The sequence below is a fragment of the Diplotaxodon limnothrissa genome, linkage group LG12 (assembly GCF_057381915.1).
Source record: "Diplotaxodon limnothrissa isolate DT_005_m linkage group LG12, D_limnothrissa_male_GT1.1, whole genome shotgun sequence".
Classification (NCBI taxonomy): Eukaryota; Metazoa; Chordata; class Actinopteri; order Cichliformes; family Cichlidae; genus Diplotaxodon; species Diplotaxodon limnothrissa.
Genome location: NC_140607.1, coordinates 32,638,781 through 32,663,954, shown reverse-complemented (window position 1 = coordinate 32,663,954; position 25,174 = coordinate 32,638,781). Strand labels below are relative to the sequence as shown.

The window sequence follows — 25,174 nt, the reverse complement described above, 5'->3', positions numbered from 1 at the left end:
AAATTAAAAAAGCCTGCCTCACTGATTGTACTTGAAAATTAAGTACATTTAAATTTTGCAGAATTGAAATCTACTTAAACAGAATTTTTTCTGTTTATGAAAGTAACAGCTGCAATTATTTGATAAATGAAAACTTTATCATATAAGATCAAATCAATAAAATATGAAGATAAGATCAATCAAGAAACTAGTCAGTGAGTTCACCTGTAGTCTATGGCCATTAAGGTCGCAAGAATTTTACTCAGAGGTCAGGTTCAACAAGCATTTCTTTATTGACCTTTGGGCAATGTTACAGACACAGAAATATCCTTTATTGCCCATACTTGGGAAATTCACATGTTTCAGCACCAAAGTGACAGGCGGATACAGATTCTCACAAAAGTAAAGAATATAAAATAAAAAAACAAGAAATGGAAAGCACAGGGCAAATTTACAATGTAAGAAAAAAAATACTGTATAGTTATTAAAAATATACCCAGGCTCAAAGAAATGTGCAGCTGAGTAGGATGGTTTTTTTTTTTTTCTTTTACAGAAGTACAAAAAGTGCTGTGAAAAGTGCTTAAAAACAACAAAGAGACACACTTTACAGGAAATTGAAAAACTGTGCAAATAACAGCAGTGATGCAAACAACTTATTGTGTTCATTGGGATCAGTGATGGATACAAAGTCTAACAACTGCTGGGAGGAAGGATCTGTGATAATGCTCCTTTGTGCAGCTAGGATGCAGCAGTCTGTCACTGAAGCTCTCCAGTTCTGCAACAGATTCATACATGGGGTGGGAGACACTGCCCAAGATTGATTTATTTTGGCCAGAGTTCTTCTGCCTCCTACCACCTGCACTGGGTCAAGGGGGCATCCTAGAACAGAGCTGGTCTTCCTGATGAACTTATCAGGGCGATCGTCCGACTCTTGGGCGATCGTGGCTCAAGAGTTGGGCGTTCGTCTTGTAATCGGAAGGTTGCCGGTTCGAGCCCCGGCTCCGACAGTCTCGGTCATTGTGTCCTTGGGCGAGACACTTCACCCGTTGCCTACTGGTGGTGGTCAGAGGGCCCGGTGGCGCCAGTGTCCGACAGCCTCGCCTCTGTTAGTGCGGCTACATGTAGCTTGCCATCACCAGTGTGTGAATGTGTGTGTGAATGGGTGGATGATTGTGTATAGTGTAAAGCGCTTTGGGGTCCTTAGGACCAAGTAAAGCGCTATACAAATACAGACCATTTATCCAACCACTTCCTTCCAGCTGTAGATAAGTTGCTGTTCCAACAGACAACACCACAGAAGATGGATGATGCCACCAAAGAGTCAAAAAAGCTCTTCAGGAGCACACCCTGCACTCTAAGAGATCTCAGTTTTCTCAGCAGGTAGTCTGCTCTGACTTTTCCAGTAAAGAGTATCCGCGTTGTGACACCAGTCCAGATTATTGTTCAGGTAGGGGTACACCCAGGTACTTATAAGAGTCCATTATCTCAATGCTAGTTCCCTGGATGTTCACTAGTGTTGGTGTGGTTGATCTGAAACCCATCATCAGCTCCTTGGTTTTCCCTACATTGATCAGTAGATGATTCTGCTGGCACCAGGCCACTGTCTGTACTCTGGGTCATCCTCAACTTTGATGAGGCCTGCTATGGCAGAGTCATTAGAGAACTTTGGTAGATTTCAGCATGAGTAGTTGATGGAGGGGGGAAAGCAGCAAGTAATTATACTGATATTGTTTTGTTTACACTCTTGTGAAAAAAGTGTAAATAATTGTAATAATAGTAATAGTTATAATAATTGTAATCTTTTGTTTTAGTTGTTCATTCAAATCCGCTAAATGAACAGAAACTATTATGAGAATATTTGATGGCTTTTATTTTTGAAAACAAAACCGGAAGTCGTCACAGCTCGTTTCACACACCCTGCGTGCATGTGCCAAGCATCGGCATAAACCTGTAGCTTTAAGAGGAGGGGGCGTGTCTTTTCTAGGGCTGTCCCTTTATTTGAATATACAGTAGTTAAGCGGGGCTGGCGTATGGTTGCGTCGCATGTTTTTCTCTTTTCTGAGAGAAGCACCAGCGTGACGTGGGTTTTTTTATTCGGCGGAAATACTCATGACCTATGTCTCTTTAACATTTGAATGATATCATCCAGCTAGGAAGGCGTCTTCTCCGCCGCATGCAGAAACAGAGCAGTGGAGAGGAACTGCTCGCAACCAGAAATATGGACTTGCACATATTGGACCACAGGCTGAGGGTCACCAGTATATCCAAGAATGGTCTGGTGAATTTCACACACCCACTGATAAAGCTGATATTTCTCCGGAACAGGACACGGTAAGGAGATTCGTTGATCGGGCCAGATGGTCATGTCGCTTTGCTTTACGAAACAGCTTTGGTAATCCAGTACGGATATATGAGATAACCTACAGCGCCTCTTCATTCACTGGGTGGCCGAGCTATTACTGGGCGATTTGCCTGCACATGCTTTGCCTCCATGAATCATTCACAACAGTGCATGTAGATGTAAAGAATTGCAGTAGCTTTTGTTTTTAGACATTCTGTTTTATAGTTGCATTTGCACAAAAATCTGCAGCATTTAAACGGAATTTTTGTGCCCTGCATACCTTTAATACGCGATTCTTCCAGTGGGCACAAAATCAGCTTTAATCAAACTACTTCAGAAGCGTGCAGTACCGTTGTGTATTTTGGTTGGATCCCGTCTCTCCGAAACAAACTTAATACATGACATCCTGCGCTCGAAACCAACGTTCAGCCTGCAAATTTTTCTCATCTCACCCAGGCATTAGTACCAGTTTTCAGCTAATCCCTGGATATCCCTCCATTGTTATGCAATTGTTTATTCTTGCGGCTGGCCCACATATAAACGACCAAAAGAAGAGATCGGCATCTGTCTTCAGACCACCATGATATAGGCCGTGCGGGGTTCAGCTGCAGCTCTCGTGTTGAGTAACAAAGAACCTGTAAACGACTGTCTAGAAAGCGCTTCCTTATGTCATCGCCTTTCTGGATTCTGAAGTCTGTACATCACACCATACTCTGAAAGGTTCTTATGATGTACCTTATTTTGGCTTCCTCTTAAAAAGAGAGCAACGTTTTCATTATTTGGGGCAGATGGGCAGTAAAAGTGCATCCTTACAAGACCATAGAGAAGTTACATCTAACATAAATCCATATGTCAAATGCATCTCTGTACATGCTCGATTGATTTCATCTGTACTTGGTTGAGTATTGGGTAATGGAATAAGTTTGACATGTTCAAACTAGACACACTGTGTCATGATGACTTATTCTACAGTACTGTAGAAAGTAAATAACATGTCTCTGTGAATAATCATAGATGTGTGGGATTTGTGTGAGGAAGGCATTGGGCAACCGGTTAACAAGAAAATCCATATAAATATATAGTTACTTTTAAAAACTCACTTGAAAGGTATAAACATTTTTTGAACAGGTTTAGTGAAGCATTCAGTATATGTTTAAAAAGTAGGCGAAGCACTGAATAAACCAGAAAGGGCATTTTGATCATGCTTTGGAGTTATGTCACCATTGTTTTTCCTGTTTCTTTTTCCATGAGCAAGAGGGATTTTTTATTTTTTCCACCTTTTGGTCAAATACTAGGTGATGCGGAATGGGGAGTGGTGGTGAAGTTTGTTTTTAGTTGCTTGATTTCAATCGGGGAGCAAAAACAAGCCTGATTGCTCCGGGACACTTTTAGCCATCTCCCTTTTTCAGGCCTCTGCTATTCATTTGTGAACAACTCCCTGTGCAAAGCGATTTGAACGCAGCTCTGAGCAGAATTTTAAGGAGGTAATCACATGTGGCATAGTGGATTTTTCTTCAGCGTCCATTCGCGTTGGAGCTTACTATGTCTATAGTGCAGAGGCTAAAAGTAGTGAAAGGAACACTTTTGCCTTGTCTACAAAAAAATATTCATATGACGGAATAAAGTTTGCACTATTAGCTACAATATTACTCTGTAAATGTCAGTGTCATTACCAACTTAAACATAAATGTCAAATACTCTGTTTTGCAGAATATAAAATATCAAAGTTATCAGTGAATTCTCCTAGAATGGCTGAAAAAATGTGCACCTTGAGCTTCTAAGCCATTCTAGTCTTATTAGTATTCTGGTTTTGTCTTTAGTAGTTGTTTACACTTTGTAGGTAGAGTAATAAACAAAGCTCAGCATCAGCTCAATATATTGTTCTTCCTGAATTGTGGATGTAGCCCCGCAGGCTCCACACAGTCCTCCTTTCTTCTCTTTGGCGGCTAACTAACAAGAGCATGGGTTGGAACAATACTTCAGCCGAGCCAGAAACCTGGTTGGGAGTTTTCCACTTGTCTGCTTCAGTGATCCGTCAAGGCTGGGGCTCCCGCTCCTCCTGTTTACAGAGGACTTCCCACACCCCGTACCCACCCGCCTTTATGAAACTGGGGGGGAGAGCCCGAGAGAAAACTAGGAATCTTGTTTTCATAAGTTGCTAAGGTAGTAGACAACTTGTCGTGCTGTGATCATAGGACTTGAGTCGCTTGAGGCTCATTCCTCCCCCTTGAGCATAAGTTTTCTGTGTGCTTATCATGTTTTTTCAGCTGGAGCATCAGTTGCAGGCCCAGTGCCGTCACCAGCCCTCACTCCCTAAGTGCTGCTACCACCCGTTGTTTTGTGCAGCTGGATCAAAGTCCAACCTCTTGTGTGCTTGGTTTTCATCTTCCCCACTTGGCCGCTCCCTCGCTACCCGTTGCTTCCTCATCTCTTCTAGTTATTTTCATCTCCTTCTCTCAGTGTTCCTTCTACTTCAACAGAAGCTTATTTTTCCAACCCATGTTACTGGATGCTGTACGAAACATGTTTGGGGCACTGACTTTGCTTTGCCACTGTAGATTCTTTGCCTGAATCTACAGTGGCAAGCCTGCAAATGGATCTGTGCCACTGGTGTCCACCAAGTTATGAACAGCAATAACTCTTTTTGTTGAGCAGATTTATTCTTTGAAGGAAGCTGAAAGAAAATATACTTTTTACTTTTTCTACAACAGTAGACGTCAAATTGGATCTTCCTTTTGACTTCATAAGAGGTCCTTGGCTGTACTGACTGCAGTTCTGCAGTCTTCATGTGACCGCAAAAACAATGCAGTGCAAATGGTTTTCCAGCTTTCTTCTTAGTGCATTATAATGCATAGATGTATAGGTGAAACATCTGTCTTGCATGTACTTTGCAAACAGGAAACCAAATATGCACACTTGTTTCACAGATAGTTCCCTCAAACTGTCAGAATGTTGCTGAGCTGTGGCTTACTTGGATGTACAAAGTCAGTCTTCACCCTCTGCTCCAAACGACACAGCACATTCATTTGTGCACTAAACGTTGCCGTTTTTACTTGCAGGAAAGCTGCTTGACATACACTAGCTGCAGGAAACTGCTTGCTAGGGAAGGTGAGGGGTCAACAGGAAATGAGAGATGTATTGTAACACAATTGGCTGGCTGAGCTTGCTAGCAAAGCCGGTAGTTACTGTTAACAGCATTCTCTCTGCCTCTCTTTGTCTATGTGGCGTGATTGTCCCATTTCATGCCAGGGATTACTTTTTGCTGACTCAGGAGTTAGACTGTCTCTCTCAGGTTTTGGCTGTAGTAGTCTAAGCTGACTGATAAGCAGAGGAAGAGGAATGTATCTTCAGCGACATTGTAAGAATACAGGAAAATCGCACTTCCTTGTTAGGGTTTCAAATGAAACAAAGAGATCTTCGATTTAGAAACTGCTTTTAGGTTCTCCATCACTAAAAATAAAAACACTCGCTAATGAGGCCCCTGCTATAGCCTGACTTCTTTCTGGCAAAACGTGTTTATTATCCCCCATTGTTAATCCACCAGTTATTAGCAGATATCTCCCTTTTAAGGGTATAAGTATTAACTAGTTCTAGCTAAAATCTGGTTCCATAATTGCCAGTCCATCTAAATCATATGCTTTCAAGCTTATCAAATCCTTTCAGTGCTGCTTTTCTGACACTTGCAGAGGAGCACAAAATAATGACATCTGACCTGTGGCAGTGGAATTTGCACACCTGAAGTTTTTTTTTTTTGTTTGTTTGTTTTTGTTTTTTTAGGTCATTGATCAGTTGCTTTGGTCTGCCATTTGCTTTTGTTGTTTTGTTTTTTCAACACAGGACATTAAATAGGGACCAAATATTGACTTTAAAAAATCAGTGTTATGAAGAAGAATCAGTAAAAATATTGGTGTTTAATGAAATTCCAGAAATATCAACCCCTAATCCTTTGTTGCTTTGTATACTCATAGGGCACTTCATTGGGTGTACCTCTTTGTCCCTTTTGCCTTCAGAACTGCTGGAAGCATTCCTCAGATTTGTGTCCATATTGTGACATGATAACATCATACAGTTGCTGCAGATTTGCTATCTGTACATCCATGATGTGAACTTCCTGTTCTACCACATTCCAGAGCACTCTGTTGCATTGAGATCTGGTGAACGTGGAGGCCATTTGATTACAGTGACCTCAGTTTTCAAGAAACGAGTCTGAAATTATTTGAGCTTTGGTGGTCATAGAAGGATGGACATGATGAGCAACAATATTTAGGTAGGCTGTGGTTTTTAAATGATGTTCAGTTGGTAGTAGAGGGGCCCAAAGGGTGCCAAGAAAACACTCTCCACACCATTACACCAACATCATGAGCCTGAATTGTTGATAAAAGGCAGGATGAATCCATGCTTTCATGTTGTTTACACCAAATTATGCCATTATTTATCCAAAGAACTACCACTCACTGGATATCTTCTTTTTTTTTTTTTTTCTGGGAGAGAGCGTTGTGGGAAAATTCCTGTAGATCAGCAGTTTCTGAAATATTCACATTTAAAATCCCATAAATCACCAATCTTATGCTCTGTTTGAACTTGATGACATTGCTAAATACATACACTTACTACCAAATTATTGGCTAATTAGACATTTGTGTTGATTAGCAATTGAAAAGGTGTACCTAATAAAATGGTTGGTAAATATATATGCCAAGATTTGACTCTTCAGTATGAAGTTTCAAGTTTATCTATAGCAGCCTAGAAGACAGTGTTTACTATCACATTGCATTCTGTGAGACAAACATCATCAGCTGAGCTTTGAAGGACAGAGCCAGGCTACCTGTGTTTCCATCCCCAAGTCAAGCTTGACTTCAGAAATGTTTGATTGTAAGTGTTAGAAGCCCTCCAGTCCAGAATGGCACCAGATATGAAACAAAATGACAACAGTTTAAACTCAACACATCAGCAGTGTGAACTGTGGCTGTTTTTCTTTTTAAAGAAGTGCAAATCTTAAGTCTAGCCTGGCCAGTGAAAAACGAAACCCTGCTTTGTTTTGTCAAAGTTCATATTAATGTTTAAGTAGACAATAGACAGAGTTATGCACAGATCAGTTCTATCAGCTTCCCTTTGTATTCTTTACTTGTATGTTCTTTGAGAACGTACCAGATTGTTGAGTTTTTTTTCCTCTGTCAAACCACACAAAATCCTATTGGCCTAGTGTTTTTTTTTGTTTTTTTTTTTGTTTGTTTGTTTTTTCACAGAGACACCATTCAGTAGGACTGAACATGAGCCACTGAGTCTGCCTTTTTACAACAAATAGCTCAAAGCTTGGTGAAGAGATTACAATAAATTGTCATCAATGTTCTGTCTTGTTTCATACCAGCTGCTCTTTTCTTCAAAAATTGTTAACCCTGTTGGGCTGTATCAGCAGGCAAAACGACACCGTTTTCAAACATTTAATGAAACTCACACTTTTTTTTTTTTTTTAAAACAAGCTTCAAGAAGACCATAAAGATGTAAACTGTTGCCTATGGTTCATCCAGTTGTGAAAAACAGATTTAATTATAGATGTGTATAAACAATCTAGTGACTTTTATAAGCTCACATATCTCCTTTTAAACTGTGCTGCCCAGACATTATTTGAAAGGAGCGTTTGTCAGCCAAAGCAGTGCCCCAGTTTGGTATGTTTCCCCTCCATTTGCTATAGACAATGGAGTGATAGAAGCATAATATAGAGCTTTAGGCTTGTGATAATTAAAGGACATCCAGTCCTGAACCCCATGTACATATTGGTGAAAAATTCCATTTACTTGTTAAAGGAATATATTGAACCTCCTTTTGTTGGTTGCAAATGGCCTTTTTTCCTGTTTCTCTTTCCCCTATTGTCATCTCCTACTTTTCATTTTTTTCTAATTTTGTGCCTCCTCTCCTGTTTCAGATGCAAGTTCTTTAGTCTGACTGAGACTCCAGAGAACTACACAGTTGTCCTTGACGAGGAAGGATTCAAAGGTATAATACCCTTGTTCATTTGCATTTCTATTTGGCAGGGGGTTATGTTTCCACATTTTAGTACCAACTGAACACTGTGTGCAGATATCGATAAATGTGTGCTATGTCTAATCTTTGTAGCATATCTGTTTGTCAGCCAGCCTTATCAGAAGAAAAAGAATCTACCAATAATGTAAAAATTTAGGAGAAAAAGAGGCAAAACGCACAGACACGGTCTGATAAACAATGTAAGGAAGCTACTGCCGATTCCAGTAAAAACACGATTTGGAATTAGTATGTATTCTTGAATTGGTCCACAACATAGGGCTGTGTTGTTTTAGCGGTCTAATGTTGCTTCCTTCCTTTCTTGTTCAGCCTCACAGATATCACACGGTAGAATGGTTGTAGACTTAAAACTGTGGAGATACAATGAGAAGAAAACAAGTCTTGTAAACTTAAATTATGTCAGTCGAGCAAAAAAAGTGTTTTTCGTGGCCTCCCAAAGAGCTTATGCAACTTTGCCATACTTCCAGTTTCACAGGAGATGATCTAATTTATCTCTGATATCAGTGAAGGAAAGAAGGACTGACAGTATAAAGCATCACTAAAGTGCTTTAAACTCCCTGCCACATCTTAACAATACATTCATATAGAACTTTATTCTACTCACTTTAAGCACTTTATCAACCCGACAGCCACGGCCAATTTAGATTTACCAGTGAACCTTACATGCACGTCTTTAGGATGTGGAAGGAAGCAGGAGTACCCAGAGGAAAACCCACAAAGGAACCCAGCCAGGGTTCAAACCAGAGACTTTCTTGATGTGAGGCGACAGTGCTAACCACTCCACCACATAAGGCTGTTGTCTTTGTGCAGAGTATAATCTGTTGCATACACGGACAGGTAGTCCATGGACGAGTCGTCGTTTGGTTTGCCTAGATGCCTGCACAGAGCCTCACACTTACCATCTGATGATGAAATGCACAGCACCACATAACCTACAGTGGTCTAATGCAACTTTCCGGGGGGAAAAAGTTCAGCTTATTTTGCTGAACTTAGTAGAAGAAGTAGAATCTTGTGTAAAAAGTAAAATAAATTGTTAGAGCAATTAAAAAAGGAAACGCAGCAATGAACTTTTCCAGACATCACGCAGAGAAGGTGTGTGTGACAGCACCTGCTGCCATCTCTAGTACAAAGTCTTTGTAATGTCAGAACGAGCCCGTGTGAATCTGTGAATAGACCAGTTGTCCAGAGAGTTCAGTGCAAGCGAATGGACGTCATGTGTCCTGCCTCTTACATGCTCTACCTAGGCACCACCTCTCAGCTAAACCATGTGAAGTGTTTCAAGTAGTGAAAACAAAATCTCCCATTGTGTTCTACTTGTGAGAAAATCCAACTTTAGACAATGCCTGGACCCGATTATCGCAACATTGTTGAAGTTCATTTGGAAAAACAACTTTCTGATCCCATCCAGTGCTTTTGCTGCCATTTTTGTCTCGTCCTTTAACACAAATGTAGTTGTTAAAGGCATGTACCGCCTCGGGGTTCTCCATTACTCTCCTCTCTTGCTCTCCTTCTGACGGAAAACCTATTTTAAGAGGTTAAAGCTGGTGTAGTGAAGCCGCAAGGGGCTTCCTGTGACAAATTATGGCGACCAGAACATTGCTTCTTTTGAAGGGTATAAAGAAACAGAAAGGGGAATATTCACTGCAGGAGGTAGACAACATTTAGTAATGTTTTACGTTGTGAAGGTTTCCCGAAGTTCAAATCAACGTGCATGTCAAAAAGTATTCATGGATGTGTTTTTGTTTTTTAAATGTTTATAAATAGTTTATGAAAGGTTTGGCATAAAAGATGAAAAGTTACAACATGCAATTCCCAAGCTTGTAACCTGAGTATCTCTGCCTAAGCTGTTATTGCACATGAACTCTGGGCAGTCAAGACATTGTATTCAGTTGCTTTTTGTCACAAAGCAGGTTTATGTAAGAGTGCTGCCTGGGTAAGGCGTGCCCACAGAGTTGCTGTGAATTCTTCTGACATTTAATGTTGCTATTACGTGGGCAGAACGTTGCAAGGACTGAAAGTAAAGACTACTTGGCGTATGATCTAACTGCATTGGATATATGTGATCTTGCATAAAGCTCATTGTGATAATGTTGAGAAAATTTCAGGGGTAGTGTGAATTTGTGAAAAATCTAGACTGTATATAAAAGATGGTTGTAGCCGCCATGAAGGTGGGCTTTTTGTTGTTGTTGTTTTTGTTTTGGTTTTTTTATTCTCACTGTTGAAGCCCTTTGCATGATTGCCTCCACCTTCTTTTTGTTTTTTGCAGGGGGTTGTAATTATATTTGAACAACAGGATGAATTCCTTATGAGCTATCGCTAGTAAGCCTGGATGGGTGCATTGTGCAAACAGATGCCTGCTTTTTAGCATTAAGTAACATAAAAATATAAGGAAATACAGTTTTCCACTGGAGCAAACACTTATTAGATTGTCTATTAGACAGCTGATCATACGGCAAGCCATATTAATTTTGATATAAATGCAAAATAGCTTTAGAGAGTAAAACTTTTGGGCTGTAAAAATTGTGTGGGCCCCGCCTCAAGTGGCTACTACAGTTTTCGGCACTTCCACATTAGCCCCAGAGGTTGCCACTACCAGTTAAGTTACAGACATGCGTTGCGAGGGATCATCTATTTTAGCTTTGCCCCATAAAAGCACTGGTAGTAAGTCCCACTCTATGATCAAGCACTTGCTGTAGTGCTGCTCACATCTTATTTCACTGCTGGCCGTTTGCGGTGTAAATAGCGGGGACATGTTAGGTCTCTGTGGCAAAGGAAGAGAGAGCAGGTGGGAGAGAGAAAGTGTGGGTTCAGTGTACAGAGCAGAAAAAGCAACAGGAAGTAATCTTTTAACACCGCCTCGTTTGCAGCCTCACAAAGATACAGATACATCAACAGCAGCAACATTTTAAGCATCCACTTTGCTGCACTTGATCCTAAAGTAGATTAAACTGCTACTGTTTGTGGAACTCATGACTGATCCTCTGAGAAGCTGTGCGGTTGCTCTATTAGAATTTTGAATATTTATCAAATGTAAAATATTTACACAACATGTACGCTCAGTGTGTTTTCAACGGCTATGCTGCCAGCTGCAACTTCTGAAAGTTTTGCACTTTTTTTTTTTTTTGCAGATTGAGCTTTATGAGAAAATTTGCTTGGTTTCCTATTAGTGTGACAGTGGCATCGTTATTATTTTCTTATAGATAAGTTCTTTTTTTTTTCTTCTTTTTTTTTTTTTTGGTAAAACAAAAACATGGCAACAAATGTAAATGGAAGCCACCATGTTGGTAATTTTTAAACAGCATCTAGGCCTCTTAAGTCAAAGCACTTCCACAAAAGTAGGACAGATTTTCTTTAAAAGTGAATTATTAAAATCTGTGGCACCAAGGCAGTCCTGAGTTTTGAAATCTCTGCTTAAAAGTTCCAACACTGCATCCTATCAGTTCATCCCAACCCCAAATTTCTCAATCTACAGAAACCCCCCCCTAGACTCGCCATGAAGGGAATACTGAAACATGCAACATTTTCCCAGCCTGAGTAGTACATCAGCAGCATTTTAACAGTATTAATATGTAGTTGGGTCCTGCTGGACATTGAAATAAACAGTAGCCAAGGGTATTCAATTAATATTAGCCTTTTTTGTTTTCTTTTTTTAATCTATGCATCTTTTTGTTTTTTGCTTACCAATCATCTTTACTCTTATTTGTACCCTTAGAGCTGCGGCCCTCTGAGCACCTCCAGGTAGAGAGCGCCATCTGGCTGCCACTCAACGTGGTCTCTAATGGCAGTGCCTCCAGCAGCTCTCAGGCTGTTGGCGTGACTAAGATTGCCAAGTCGGTCATTGCACCCCTTGCCCAGCAGCATGTCTCTGTTTTCATGCTCTCCACTTATCAGACTGACTTCATCCTGGTAAGCACCATCTATTTAAATCTGCAAACATTTTTTTTATCCATTTTTATTCTGCTTGATTACACTCCAGTCTTATTAGCTTCCACATCGTGTTTAATTAGCCACTCTAAACTATTCACGGTTGTATAATTTGGATCAATTTTTTACATTCTAAATACAATTTTAAATGCATTTTTTTTTAAAAGTCACCCTGCAATTATGCACTGAAACCTTTTGCTACTACTGAGTTTTGCCAGATACAGTGGGGCAAAAAAGTATTTAGTCAGCCACCGATTGTGCAAGTTCCCCCACCTAAAATGATGACAGAGGTCAGCAATTTGCACCAGAGGTACACTTCAACTGTGAGAGACAGAATGTGAAAAAAAATCCATGAATCCACATGGTAGGATTTGTAAAGAATTTATTCGTAAATCAGGGTGGAAAATAAGTATTTGGTCAATAATAAAAATACAACTCAATACTTTGTAACATAACCTTTGTTGGCAATAACAGAGGTCAAACGTTTACTATAGGTCTTTACCAGGTTTGCACACACAGTAGCTGGTATTTTCGCCCATTCCTCCATGCAGATCTTCTCGAGAGCAGTGATGTTTTGGGGCTGTCGCCGAGCAACACGGACTTTCAACTCCCGCCACAGATTTTCTATGGGGTTGAGGTCTGGAGACTGGCTAGGCCACTCCAGGACTTTCAAATGCTTCTTACGGAGCCACTCCTTTGTTGCCCGGGCGGTGTGTTTTGGATCATTGTCATGTTGGAAGACCCAGCCTCGTTTCATCTTCAAAGTTCTCACTGATGGAAGGAGGTTTTGGCTCAAAATCTCACGATACATGGCCCCATTCATTCTGTCCTTAACACGGATCAGTCGTCCTGTCCCCTTGGCAGAAAAACAGCCCCATAGCATGATGTTTCCACCCCCATGCTTCACAGTAGGTATGGTGTTCTTGGGATGCAACTCAGTATTCTTCTTCCTCCAAACACGACGAGTTGAGTTTATACCAAAAAGTTCTACTTTGGTTTCATCTGACCACATGACATTCTCCCAATCCTCTGCTGTATCATCCATGTGCTCTCTGGCAAACTTCAGACGGGCCTGGACATGCACTGGCTTCAGCAGCGGAACACGTCTGGCACTGCGGGATTTGATTCCCTGCCGTTGTAGTGTGTTACTGATGGTGACCTTTGTTACTTTGGTCCCAGCTCTCTGCAGGTCATTCACCAGGTCCCCCCGTGTGGTTCTGGGATCTTTGCTCACCGTTCTCATGATCATTTTGACCCCACGGGATGAGATCTTGCGTGGAGCCCCAGATCGAGGGAGATTATCAGTGGTCTTGTATGTCTTCCATTTTCTGATGATTGCTCCCACAGTTGATTTCTTCACACCAAGCTGCTTGCCTATTGTAGATTCACTCTTCCCAGTCTGGTGCAGGTCTACAATACTTTTCCTGGTGTCCTTCCAAAGCTCTTTGGTCTTGGCCATGGCGGAGTTTGGAGTCTGACTGTTTGAGGCTGTGGACAGGTGTCTTTTATACAGATGATGAGTTCAAACAGGTGCCATTCATACAGGTAACGAGTGGGGGACAGAAAAGCTTCTTACAGAAGACGTTACAGGTCTGTGAGAGCCAGAGATTTTCCTTGTTTGAGGTGACCAAATACTTATTCGTAAATTAGGGTGGAAAATAAATTCTTTACAAATCCTACCATGTGGATTCATGGATTTTTTTTTCACATTCTGTCTCTCACAGTTGAAGTGTACCTCTGGTGCAAATTACTGACCTCTGTCATCATTTTAAGTGGGGGAACTTGCACAATCGGTGGCTGACTAAATACTTTTTTGCCCCACTGTAAAAGAAGCCTGTGTTTGCATTTTGTCCATTCACCAATTTGGCAGTTAAGGGATTAATCCTCAACAGTGCTGAGGACACTAAAAAGTTACATATTAGATGTGAAAAGTGTGAAGTGGGCACAAATACATAACACCTTGACAGATGTTTGTGTCAGCAAGTATATTAATGTCTCACATGCTGCTTGAGCTCAGGTATTTCCTTAAAGTGAGCGAGTGTAGTATCCTGAAACAGCATGACATTATAGACAAATGAAATGCTTATGGAGGAGGTGTTGCATATGTTTAATCGATAAGCTGTCTTACTAGTGATGTTTATTTTCAACAATTTCTTTGTTGTGTAGGTGAAAGAGAAAGACCTGTCTGTGGTCGTCAGCACACTAGAGGAGGAGTTCAATATCTATAAGGAGGAGGGAGGAGAGTCTGTTCCTGTGCATTGTCAGGATGTTTCCAACGGCCTCCACAAGAACGGCAGAGAAGGTACAGGTCACAGGGCTATTTAGTATGGATTTATTCATTGATCCAATTTGTCTCAGAGGAAGTACGGACATTAAAATGCCAGAGCACCACGTTCACTAAGGCCGGTGTCATCAGGTGACTGTTTTACAGTCCAGGTCACAAATCATTAAACGACAACTGAAGAATGATTTTATCTATGGAAAAGTACTTAAAAGCAGTTTTTTTTTGTTTTTGTTTTTTTCATTCCACAAGCATCTTATTTTAGAAAAGTCTAACACATGCAGTAGTGAGTACACTGCAAATATTGTAGCAGCTTCTGCTGTGAGTGGTCTTGCATTCTCAGACTAACATTTGTGCAACCTTACACAACTCAATTTGAATGTAAGGCAGCCATGTGAGCCCATGCAAAGTCATTATTGATGCAGCCGTGTCAGCGCTGGCATCACTGCTGTTCTTTGATATTTTATAACTCAGCAGTGCTGCCACGATGCTGTACTGAAGAAAGAGAAAATGCTACAGAGAGAAGCGAAGTCATGATTGAAAAGACAGCAACCAACTGGGACTTACAGCGCTGTGCAAAAGCCTTGACTAACCCTCATTTCCTTATATTTTGCTAGGAAAATGTGAAGTATGTGCAGTGATTTATTAAAACATGCACAGTATTTTAGGCAAAAACAGAGTTTGTACAATATGAATGAGCTTGAAGGTCAATATACACGTAGAAGCTGAAAAGCTACCACATTATTATTTTTTTTTTACTTTTGTTTTTAACAATAGAAAACAGTAACAGAGTAGATCCATAGATCAACAAAGATCCACTGATAAAATGATTTTTGTCTTAAAAGACAATTTATTCTCTAGAAAAATCTGAAAAACCTGTGCGCAATGCCCATTTGTAGTAGTTCCAATCCTTCCCATTTTTACGGCTAACACTGTGCTTGTTCTTGCAGCCATTCAGCCTACAGTTCACCCGGTTCTGATCCCAAAGAACCAGTTTTGTGTCATGTCCCTGGATCCCGATACACTGCCGTCCATTGCCACTACACTCATCGATGTTCTCTTTTATTCCAGCAGGTGACGTTTTGTTTTTGTTTTTAATCACTTCACTGCAATACCTGTTTTAAAGCACAAGGTGGCAGCAGAAGACTCAAAGTAGAGTTCAGTTCAGTCAGTTCAGGCTTTTTTTGTTTTTGTTTTATTGATGGTAATATGAATTTATTTCATTTTTTTCTTTGCAGCATTGCTTTGATTGTGTTTATATTACCATTAAAGTGAAAATTTATAAAGTATTTTTATTAATTTTAGGACACGCTTGAAATGAAAAAACACTTGTAGCATATTTTATACTAAATCTAGGCTGATAAAGACTGCTTTTATTCTGCATACATATGTTTGTTTAACATGTTTTCACGTATAATTCTCCTAAAGTAAGACCAACATTTTTATTTATGACTTGCTTTTTTGCTCTGTGCTTGACAACCGTAATAAATGTGTGGCTGACGCAGTTTGTTATTGTGGTGTCCTTATTAAAAATTTAAAAAATGTTACTGTCTTTCTGTCACATTTAATGTTTCCTCCTTTTCAGTCCTAAAGAGGACCCCCAGCCAAGTCCAAGCCAGGATTGTGTTAAATTCTTCTCCTTCTCCCTCATCGATGGATACATCTCACTGGTGATGGACACTGAGGCTCAGAGACAGTAAGCAATCTAAATTTCCCACACTCTTAATTTACTTCATGGTTCTTTGCTGGCATCTATGACTTTCTTGCTTACGATGTATGAACAGGTATAACCCCTCAGGTTCTCTGGCACGAGTTATTCCAAAGTTCTGGATTAAATCTTTAAGTCATATGTTTTTGCCACTGAACAGTCAGAGGACTTGAGAGCCGAGGTTATTAAAGTTGAATAAAACTAAAGTAAAGTCAAAACCATTTTAGCTAGCTAAAATAAAAATACACTTAAGAAAATGTTTCAACTAACTAAAATGCTTTTATGAAAATAGAAAAAAGACAAAATAAATAAAAATAGACAGGAATTGACCTTAGTTTTAGTTACTGTCAGTCTGGATAAATCTGCCAACATGGCCTGCCTGAGGAGCCTTTGTGAACATTTATTAGTGCTTGCTGATGTCTTCATGACTCTTAAGTCACCTGCCTTTATAAAGTGTTTGAATTGTTAAATCTATGACTTTCCAAAGTCTTTTAGGATTAAGTTCAGAGGTTTTAGGTTTCATTTTACAAATTGTCTAAATAATTTCATTACAGATCATGAAGGCAAAATATATTTTCGAGCCCTTTAAAAAGAAAAATCCTTATTTTAGTATATTTGTTGTTTAATCTTCGGGTGGCAGCCAGAGCATTCTCTGGCAAGAGACAAAGCTTAGGTCATGGTTCAGTCCCCCACATAAGTAAACCCACATAAGTAAACTCATGCTTGATGAATCCAGACATTTCAAACTGAGTCTTATTCTGGCTTATAAATTGCTCAAGTTGCTTCATGTCTGAAGTACTTTGAGCTGCACATGAATAGGTGCCACATAAAAAGTTTGCTTACTTGAGTGAGTGCACTGAAGGCTGCTTTGAGTTCATAGCAGGTTTTCTGTCTTCTTAATGTCTCAGGCACAACACAGCTCATGTTGTTTGACGCTGCTCTATTTGATCATTTTAATGCAGGCGTTTTAAGCCAAGTGTGGACAATTTAACCTCATTGAGTCCAAAAAAATATGAATATCAAACTGAACAGCAGTTGTTTTGATGTTTTCTCAGCTCACTGCATTGCTGCTTTTGCAGTATTTTATCTGGTGATTGCTACAGGATGTTTTTCCCCGCTACATTTCTGACGTAACAAATCAGCGTTTGATTTGTGTGCTCCAGGTTTCCGGCCGATCTTCTCTTTACCAGCTCTTCCGGGGAGCTGTGGAGAATGGTTCGCATAGGAGGACAACCGCTGGGTTTCGGTACGATATTTTACTCATTCCTCAAATGTTTCAAAATCAGCCATATGTGTTATCAAGAGGTAACTCTATGCATTTGGCTGTATCCGTCTTCACTTATCTCGACAACCGCAGATCTAGTCCACTTCCGATTTGGCAGGTAAGTAATTAGGAACTTGGTGATTGGTGGAAGTAAAGACTACTATGCTATCACACTTTCACAGCGACTTGTAGTTTGCCTGTCAGGCAGTTGGATAAATGTAATATAATATAAATTATACCTATGGGAAAAAACCCTGCCTTTAATTGTCCCCAAACGGATGTTTTACTGTGCTGACCAAATTAGCATACCTGATGGTTGAAGCCACTTTTACTTATCAGGTTTTTAAATGCTTAACAGACTTATGATTGATTTGATTTACCATAATCTTTGTCACCAAAAACTTGTTCTGTCAACAGGAGAATGAAATGAGCAGGCAACACTGTGCTCATTAAATTTACAAACAGCTGAACCCTCATTATTATTTTTTATTTCGCTTGATTATGATTGTGCTGCTTATTCTCCTTCTCTCGTTATGTTTCATAGATGAATGTGGTATAGTTGCCCAGATATCGCAGCCTCTCGCCGACAGTGACATCTCTGCCTATTACATAAGCACCTTCAGCTTTGACCATGCTCTGGTGAGTCCAGCATTTTGATCACCTTAAATTATGAACAGTCTCAATCTGACATGTCATGGGTTATGCAAATAAATCGAACAGATCACATTTGTGATTAATAGATAAATACGCCACACAAGCTTAGCAAAAGTATAACGTGTTATGACGCAACTAGGGAAATGTAATGTGTATACTGGAGGTTTAACTTATTCTGTTATTAGACGACAGCATGGAGGTCAAAAGATTAATGTGATTGGGTAACATCCTGAAGAGAAATCGAATCAGCAAATCAGTGGAAATGCAAATCACTTCTTGTCAGAGTTAAGATTAAGATTAAGCATAAAAACAGGATGCAGATGTTTGCCTTTCGAGTTGAAGTCACAAACTTTGTGTTCAGTCAGTCATATGCTGCTAGTAATTCGATCATATAGATTCAACTAAGTCTATAATGTGAATCGTTATTCAGGCTATGGACCACGATTCCATCTTAAAAGACTATTGTAGGGTCAGATCCCAAACCCTATAGGCTAGGCTGCTACACTTTTTGCTTTGGATGCTTAAAAAAAGTGAAACTTAACTCAGTTTTATATCTCAGTATCATTTTTATTGTCTAAAGACTTCAGGTTTGGATCTGTGTCTTTATGCACAGATAAAAACCAAGTGTTGGTCACATAAATGTCATTCGTGGAAGCATTACTCAGCATGCTTAAACTGGTTGACTCACTTAAAGGATATTTTGTGCAGTATATTTTTGGATATTTAACATTTAAGTGAAATTTATAGAGGTAAGTCCTATATTACACTCTCAAAGCAAGTTTGTTTTTCTTAACTCCACAGTTTATTTTAAATTCAATGTACCGTATTTCCCGGACTACAAAGCGCACCTGAATATTAGCCGCACAAGCTAAAATCAGGGGAAAATCCTGTTTTGTACATACATTAGCTGCACCTGACTAAAAGCCGCAGGTGTTTCAATGTTGACTTATCAAAGGGAATTGTCAGGAAAGAGATGGCTGTTTGGAGACACACCCCTTTTATTAATATTTTGAAAAACAAGTTATGGGTACATATTTGCATAACTTTTTAGGTATATGTACAAGTAGCGGTAATTACAAGTACGAAACATGTACTGTGCTTCATAAATGAGTAACAAATGTAGTACATAACAATAACCTACAGCACACCAGAAAAATAGATTCGGACTACCTTTTAGGCTCAGGTGCAGTGACACGGCTTTAACAAGAAGAAAAGTCAGTCATTCACCACCATCTTTCTCTTCTTCCTGCGCACTAAAACCACCAAAGTCCTCTTCTCCAGTGTCGGAAACAAACAGGCTCAGGATGGCTTCGTCATCCACTCTCAGCTTCTTTCCTTCGTTGTCGCTTTCAAAACCAAACAAATCCTCGTTGTCAGTGTCAGAGTCGAACACCCTCAGAAGGGCCGTGGCGGTGTCCTCCTCTCCATCATGCAGCAGTCCAGCCCTTCGAAATCCGTTGATGATCATGGATGTTTTCACACTTTTCCACGCTGTCAGATTCCACCGGTGGAGTTGAGCATAACTTGCTTTTCGCAAGTTTATTGCCGCTCGTCATCCACGCCTCCCGCTGAACGGGTAGCGCTACTTTGAAGTTTGTTTTTTCGCGCTACTTTTACAGCACTATGTTGCCTGGCGGATGGACATGTGACCAACATACCACTCTTGAACCCCGATACTGTGTGTCTGATCACATGCCCTTCCGCCAGGCAACGTAGTGCCGTACAACAGCGGAACAAACAAAACAAATCGTCTTACGATATGACAAAAATCATGGACAATCCATAGAAAAGCCGCACCTGACTAAAAGCCGCAGGGTTCAAAGCTTGTGCAAAAAGTAGCGGCTTATAGCCCGACAATTACGGTACATGTAAGGTTACCTGTCCCTTACTCAGTCTGCCGTATTAGCCTCCACACACCTGAACCTTACCAAGATGAAGGTGATGGTAGCTAAATTGACTCCAAATACGATGCTGAAACTCTGTACTTTCCATGTGGTTTGATAGCACATCAAAATTTGACGTGTCTTCAAAGGTTCATTTTGATATGTACATTATCGTGCCTGTCAAAAATCGGTTGCATTGAAATTGTGTATGTTCCAGCTTGGTAAGCAAGTTATCTGCATTATCTTGAAAATTACTAAGAAAGCTTTATCTGGCTCATTTGTTGCCATTTCCGAGAAACCTGCCTGTGAATCAACAAAACCAAGTTTCCCCTCTACATTTAGGCAAGAAATGCTTTTTCTCATGGTGTCTGTAAAGTGAGTAGAGAGATCTGAGGTAAACCACGTATGATATTGCATTTCTCTACTGCAATATTAGACTTCTTATCTGCAGCTATAATCCAAATAAAAAAAGTAGCTGTCTTGTATAAAATGTAAATGAAATGATTTGAAAACCTTAAGAATCTTTGAGAACAGTACAATAATATAATAATAAAATTATACACCAATGCAGCGCCCGGGGAGCAGTGTGTAGGGACGGTACCTTGCTCAAGGGTACCTCAGGGTAGCCGTTCAGTGGAGTCGAACCCCCGACCTTCCGATCATGGGGCAACCACTCTACCTACTGAGCTATCCCTGCCCCTTGTGTGACAACAAAGTGTTGTTTTTAATTTAATGAAATATGGTGAAAGGCCAAATATCAAACAACTAGTTAAATTGATTAGTAACATGACTGGGTATTTAAAAAATAAATACATAAACTGACTCAGTCTTTCCAGACTAAAGATGTGGAGAGGCCCCCTACTCTGTAGAAGACTGCATAGGTGAATAATTCACCAATGAAATAAATAGTTCTCAACTATTTATTTTAGTTAAAATCCTTAAAAATAAAGGTATTGAAGAGGTGCAATCTTTGGGTGCTTAAGCAGCACAGCAATTAAAACCGACAAGATCTGGTTCTGGAAACCAGGACGTCGGGGATGGGCAACTCCAGGCTTCAAGGGCCGCTGTCCTACAGGTTTTAGATGTGTCCTTGATCCAAGACAGCTGATTTTAAATGGCTAAATGACCTCCTCAACATGTCTCGAAGTTCTCCAGAGGCCTGGTAATGAACTAATCATTTGATTCAGGTGTGTTGACCCAGGGTGATGACTAATACCTGCCGGACACAGGCCTTTGGGACCTGGAGTTACCCACCCCTGCAATACATGGATTAGAAAAATGTAAAAAAAAAAAAAAAAAAATCTCATACCTCCCACAAACACAGGATCAAATTTAAAGAATGGCAAAGAAAAATGCAGCGATCTTGAGCTAATTTTCATTTAGACACGTTGTCTAAGGAGCTTGGAAAGAAAAGTGTCCGGACTTCTTTAAGTTGCTTGAAGTTTCACCTCTCATCCGAGAAGCTTCTTCAGTTCAAAAGGGTCAACTATGCGAGTGTACACCCCCCCCCCCCAAACAGGCACAATCGACGTCCTAATGATCCTCTACCTAATCACATGAGCCAAGGTGTGAAAACTGGTGTAGGTCATAGTCAGTCAAGGCTTCGCGTAAACTCATTTTGAAACTAGTGTGTGGTCCGTGTGTGTGGGCTTCCAGTAAACTTCAGGGTTGACGTTTCCATTCTCTTCAATGCCCGCGGCACAGTCCAGGAATGGCAAACAAAAACAACAACAACAAACTTTATTTATAGAGCACATTTAAAAATCAGCGGTATACCAAAGTGCTTAACATAAGAGACAGAGAAGTAACACGAATATTATAAGGCCTTAGCAAAGTATCAAATATACCCACAGGTCAATGCCACTAATACACAGGGGTAATATAAAATGCATATCAAAATAAAAACATAATAAAAGCACAAGCCATAAAAAAAAATATGTATAAGGAAAAATAGAGTAAGTCTAAGAGTCAGGTGCGAGCATTAACAAGCAGGAAAGGCGAGATTAAAAAAAAAAATAGGTTTTTAACCGTGATTTAAAAGATTGGATGGAATTGGACGCCCGGATCACAATCGGAAGGTTATTCCACAACTCTGGTGCAGCCAGGGCAAAGGCCCGGTCACCTCTAGACTTCAGCCGAGATCTAGGCTGCACCATCTTAATGCTCTGGCAGGAACATACGATTTAAGGAGTTCCTTAAGGTAGCTCGGTGCTGTGTTGTTGGTAATTTTAAATGTAAGCAGCAGTATTTTAAATTGGATGCGGTATTTTATGGGTAGCCAATGCAGGTCAGCTACAGTTATCCTTTGTCTTCCCTGGTGACCTTTATGTTTTTATCCACAGTGTTTATATGAGCAGTGAAGGATTCAACTTCTTGGGTTTTGAAGAAGACACTTTACAATCCCTTTATTCTGTTCTTATTTATGGTATGATTTATACAGTGTCCCATCTCTTTATGAAACAGGGTTATAAATTTTAAATATTTGTACAATGTTTCAATATAACATGGATGGGTGTATGGATGACGGGAGTAATAACCAAAGTCTTAGTCACGGAACACTATTGCTTTGTTCTGTCACTGCAATCAGGTGCTATCTTTACTCGTGAACCATAACCACACTGTTCTGTTAATAGCAAAGTCTTGCAACTTTAAGAGAAAAAAAGTAACAAAAAAGTAACAAAAAACACTTCCTGTGACGTCACAATGACGTGTGCACTTCTGAGAAATTCTTTGCATTAGTAGATAATTGCAATCCTGGAATATTTTTCTGCTATGTCATCCAGTTGTAGTATTTGAGATGTATTTCTTGCCAATGGGCACCCGCAAACAGAGGGTGTTTTGATGGGGAGTGGGGTAATGCCATCGTTACATTTTTTTTATTTTAAGAAATTTTTTTTTTTAAGAATTTTTTTTTTTTTTTTTTTTTTTTTTACACTGATGAAAAGGATTGAAAGTCATGTTAAACAACACAGCAAGAGGTGCAGTGACTCTTTCACATTACTGTAGAGCAAAATCATTTTAATTCAACCACACTGGAGGGTTTTCGAACACGAGTGACCCGTTTAACGTCAAGCCAAAGTATCTGGTCATATTTAAGACTTTAGTAGGCCACTCCAAAGCCATTCAGAGTGGAGGTCCTGGTGCCTTTCAGATAGTTGTGTTCCTGCATGATTATCATTATGTATTATTAGCATTATCCCCTAATAAAGGAAATCATTTAAAACTGCACTTTGGATTTACTTGCGTTATTTTTGCATAATGTTGAAATGTGATTGAATCTGAAACAAGTGTGACAAATATCCAAAAACAATTAATCAGAGGGGTGTTTTCAAAGCACTGTACGTCAGTAGTCCGTGTGAAAGAACATGTGCATATGAGATGGTGGTAGGTCAGCACCTTTCAGTGAATTTATCACAGTCATTTTATCTTTAACTAAAGTAGATGGGCCAGTAAATGTCAATTGATTTCATGGAAGTTAATCATTGTGTAAGCTCAATGTTTTGGTATTAGGAACTGTAACTTTACTGTTTTGGTTGATTCTTAGCACTGTGATTAACCTTGTCTGCATCCATATTAGGCTAATTTAACTGTAATAAAACAGTTGTTACACTACCTGCCCAGCAGAAAACACTGTACAAAGTGAGTCCAGATTTTTTTTTTTTTTTTTAAATGAGATAACAGAAGCAACCACAGTATTTCCATCCTGTCAGCTTTATAAGATTATAACACAATAAAGCTGTTCTTTAAGTTGCCAAGCAATAAATGTAATAATACGTATTTAAATTTTTTTTTCTAGGTCCCTGAAGAGGACATAGTCAGTGTGACAGACATGCTTCAGCACCAGAGGAACGAACCAGCCACCAGCTGATTTCTGAAGGACTGATAGTTCTTGATGATCTTGGCTCTTTATGTCCTCTTGCTCCAGTTCTAACAGCTAGAGGTGTCAGGCCAGCAGAGAAGGAGACTAACTCTGTGCCTAGATTAAGACTGCATTGCCAGAAGTATTAACTACTACAAATTTGCCATGAACACCGCAAGCGCTTTTCTGTGGTGCGTGCACACAGTTTGTATGCGAGGCCTCCTGTTATACCTGTCGAGGCAGGATGCACAGGATGAGCCTTAGGGGGTCCTCAAGCTGACAAATGCACATCACAGTACACAAACACTTGAAAACGGACACAACCACACTTTAGCATTCAGTTTCATAAGCTGAAAGTTGGGCTTGAGCGTGTATAATAGACATGTATGGTCAGAAGATGAATTGTTTTGCAGCATAGACCAGAATACACTCAACACACATCTTAGTCTTCCAGTGTGGTGTTATATTATAATATCATGTCAAAGCAACAGTTGTTTTGTTTGTGAGGGAATTTTTTTTCTTCTTTTTTCATTTAAAGACCATTTGCAAGTATTGCTGTTTTCATTTGTGTTCAACTGGAAGTGTGTAGCTTGAAACGCAACGCGGTGACAAACAATCGTTTGTAATTATCATGCAAAAAATTTTTGGTTTTGACAACAGAGCTCACTTGTTCTGGTTTGAGAAGAAATATGTTGATTCTTGTGTCAAAACTACCACAATCTCTGTAGGGGGCGACCATTTCTCCTTTTTTAAATAAATAAATAAATAATGGGTCAGCATTTCTTAACCTGAGGTCAATAACACTATGTCTTATTTTTTGTTTTTTTGTTTTTTTTGCACAATAAACTTTGTATCTAGCTATTATCACTTAGATCGTTTTTCGGTGGTACAAATGCATTTTATACAATTTGAAGTAAAATTCTTTTTGTGCTGCTTCAGTTAATAAAAGTTCTTTAAAATAAGTTCCATGTTGGCTTTGGTGTAAGTCATTCCAACAAGTACTGACAACAAATGTTGCTGTCATTTGTCCTACATGATGCAACTGGGCCTGTATTAAGTAGCTTTGATAATAGTTATTTATGGGAGGGGGGTTTCTTTTTGAAGAAACGGTTGAGACAGCTGAGAGGCGAAATGTGGTGTTCTTTTGGTTTTCATTTTAAGAGTATTAACAAACCTAAACCAACACACTAAAAAGTTCTTCCCAGCTGGAGGTGCAGTAGGGCTCAGATCAGTGATATTCCT

General features: G+C 39.7%; 1 protein-coding gene across 1 annotated transcript; it reads left to right on the top strand.

The window, feature by feature from the left end:
- The first annotated feature begins 1,754 nt into the window (after window positions 1-1,754).
- On the top strand, window positions 1,755-24,730 carry castor1 (cytosolic arginine sensor for mTORC1 subunit 1). The gene is made up of 9 exons (XM_085368708.1): window positions 1,755-2,310; window positions 8,244-8,314; window positions 12,072-12,265; window positions 14,450-14,585; window positions 15,515-15,638; window positions 16,150-16,260; window positions 17,436-17,518; window positions 18,081-18,175; window positions 23,870-24,730. The coding sequence occupies exons 1-9, from the start codon at window positions 2,153-2,155 to the stop codon at window positions 23,939-23,941; spliced, it is 1,044 nt and encodes a 347-aa protein (XP_085224834.1). The 5' UTR covers window positions 1,755-2,152; the 3' UTR covers window positions 23,942-24,730.
- The last annotated feature ends 444 nt before the right edge of the window (window positions 24,731-25,174 follow it).

Bases quoted from the DNA above. Each gene is read 5' to 3' on its own strand.
- castor1 (XM_085368708.1), top strand. From the start codon at position 2,153: ATGCAGAAACAGAGCAGTGGAGAGGAACTGCTCGCAACCAGAAATATG. The intron at 14,586-15,514 runs GTACAGGTCACA...TTGTTCTTGCAG, and splicing joins CCACAAGAACGGCAGAGAAG to CCATTCAGCCTACAGTTCAC. The intron at 18,176-23,869 runs GTGAGTCCAGCA...TTTTTTTTCTAG, and splicing joins TCAGCTTTGACCATGCTCTG to GTCCCTGAAGAGGACATAGT.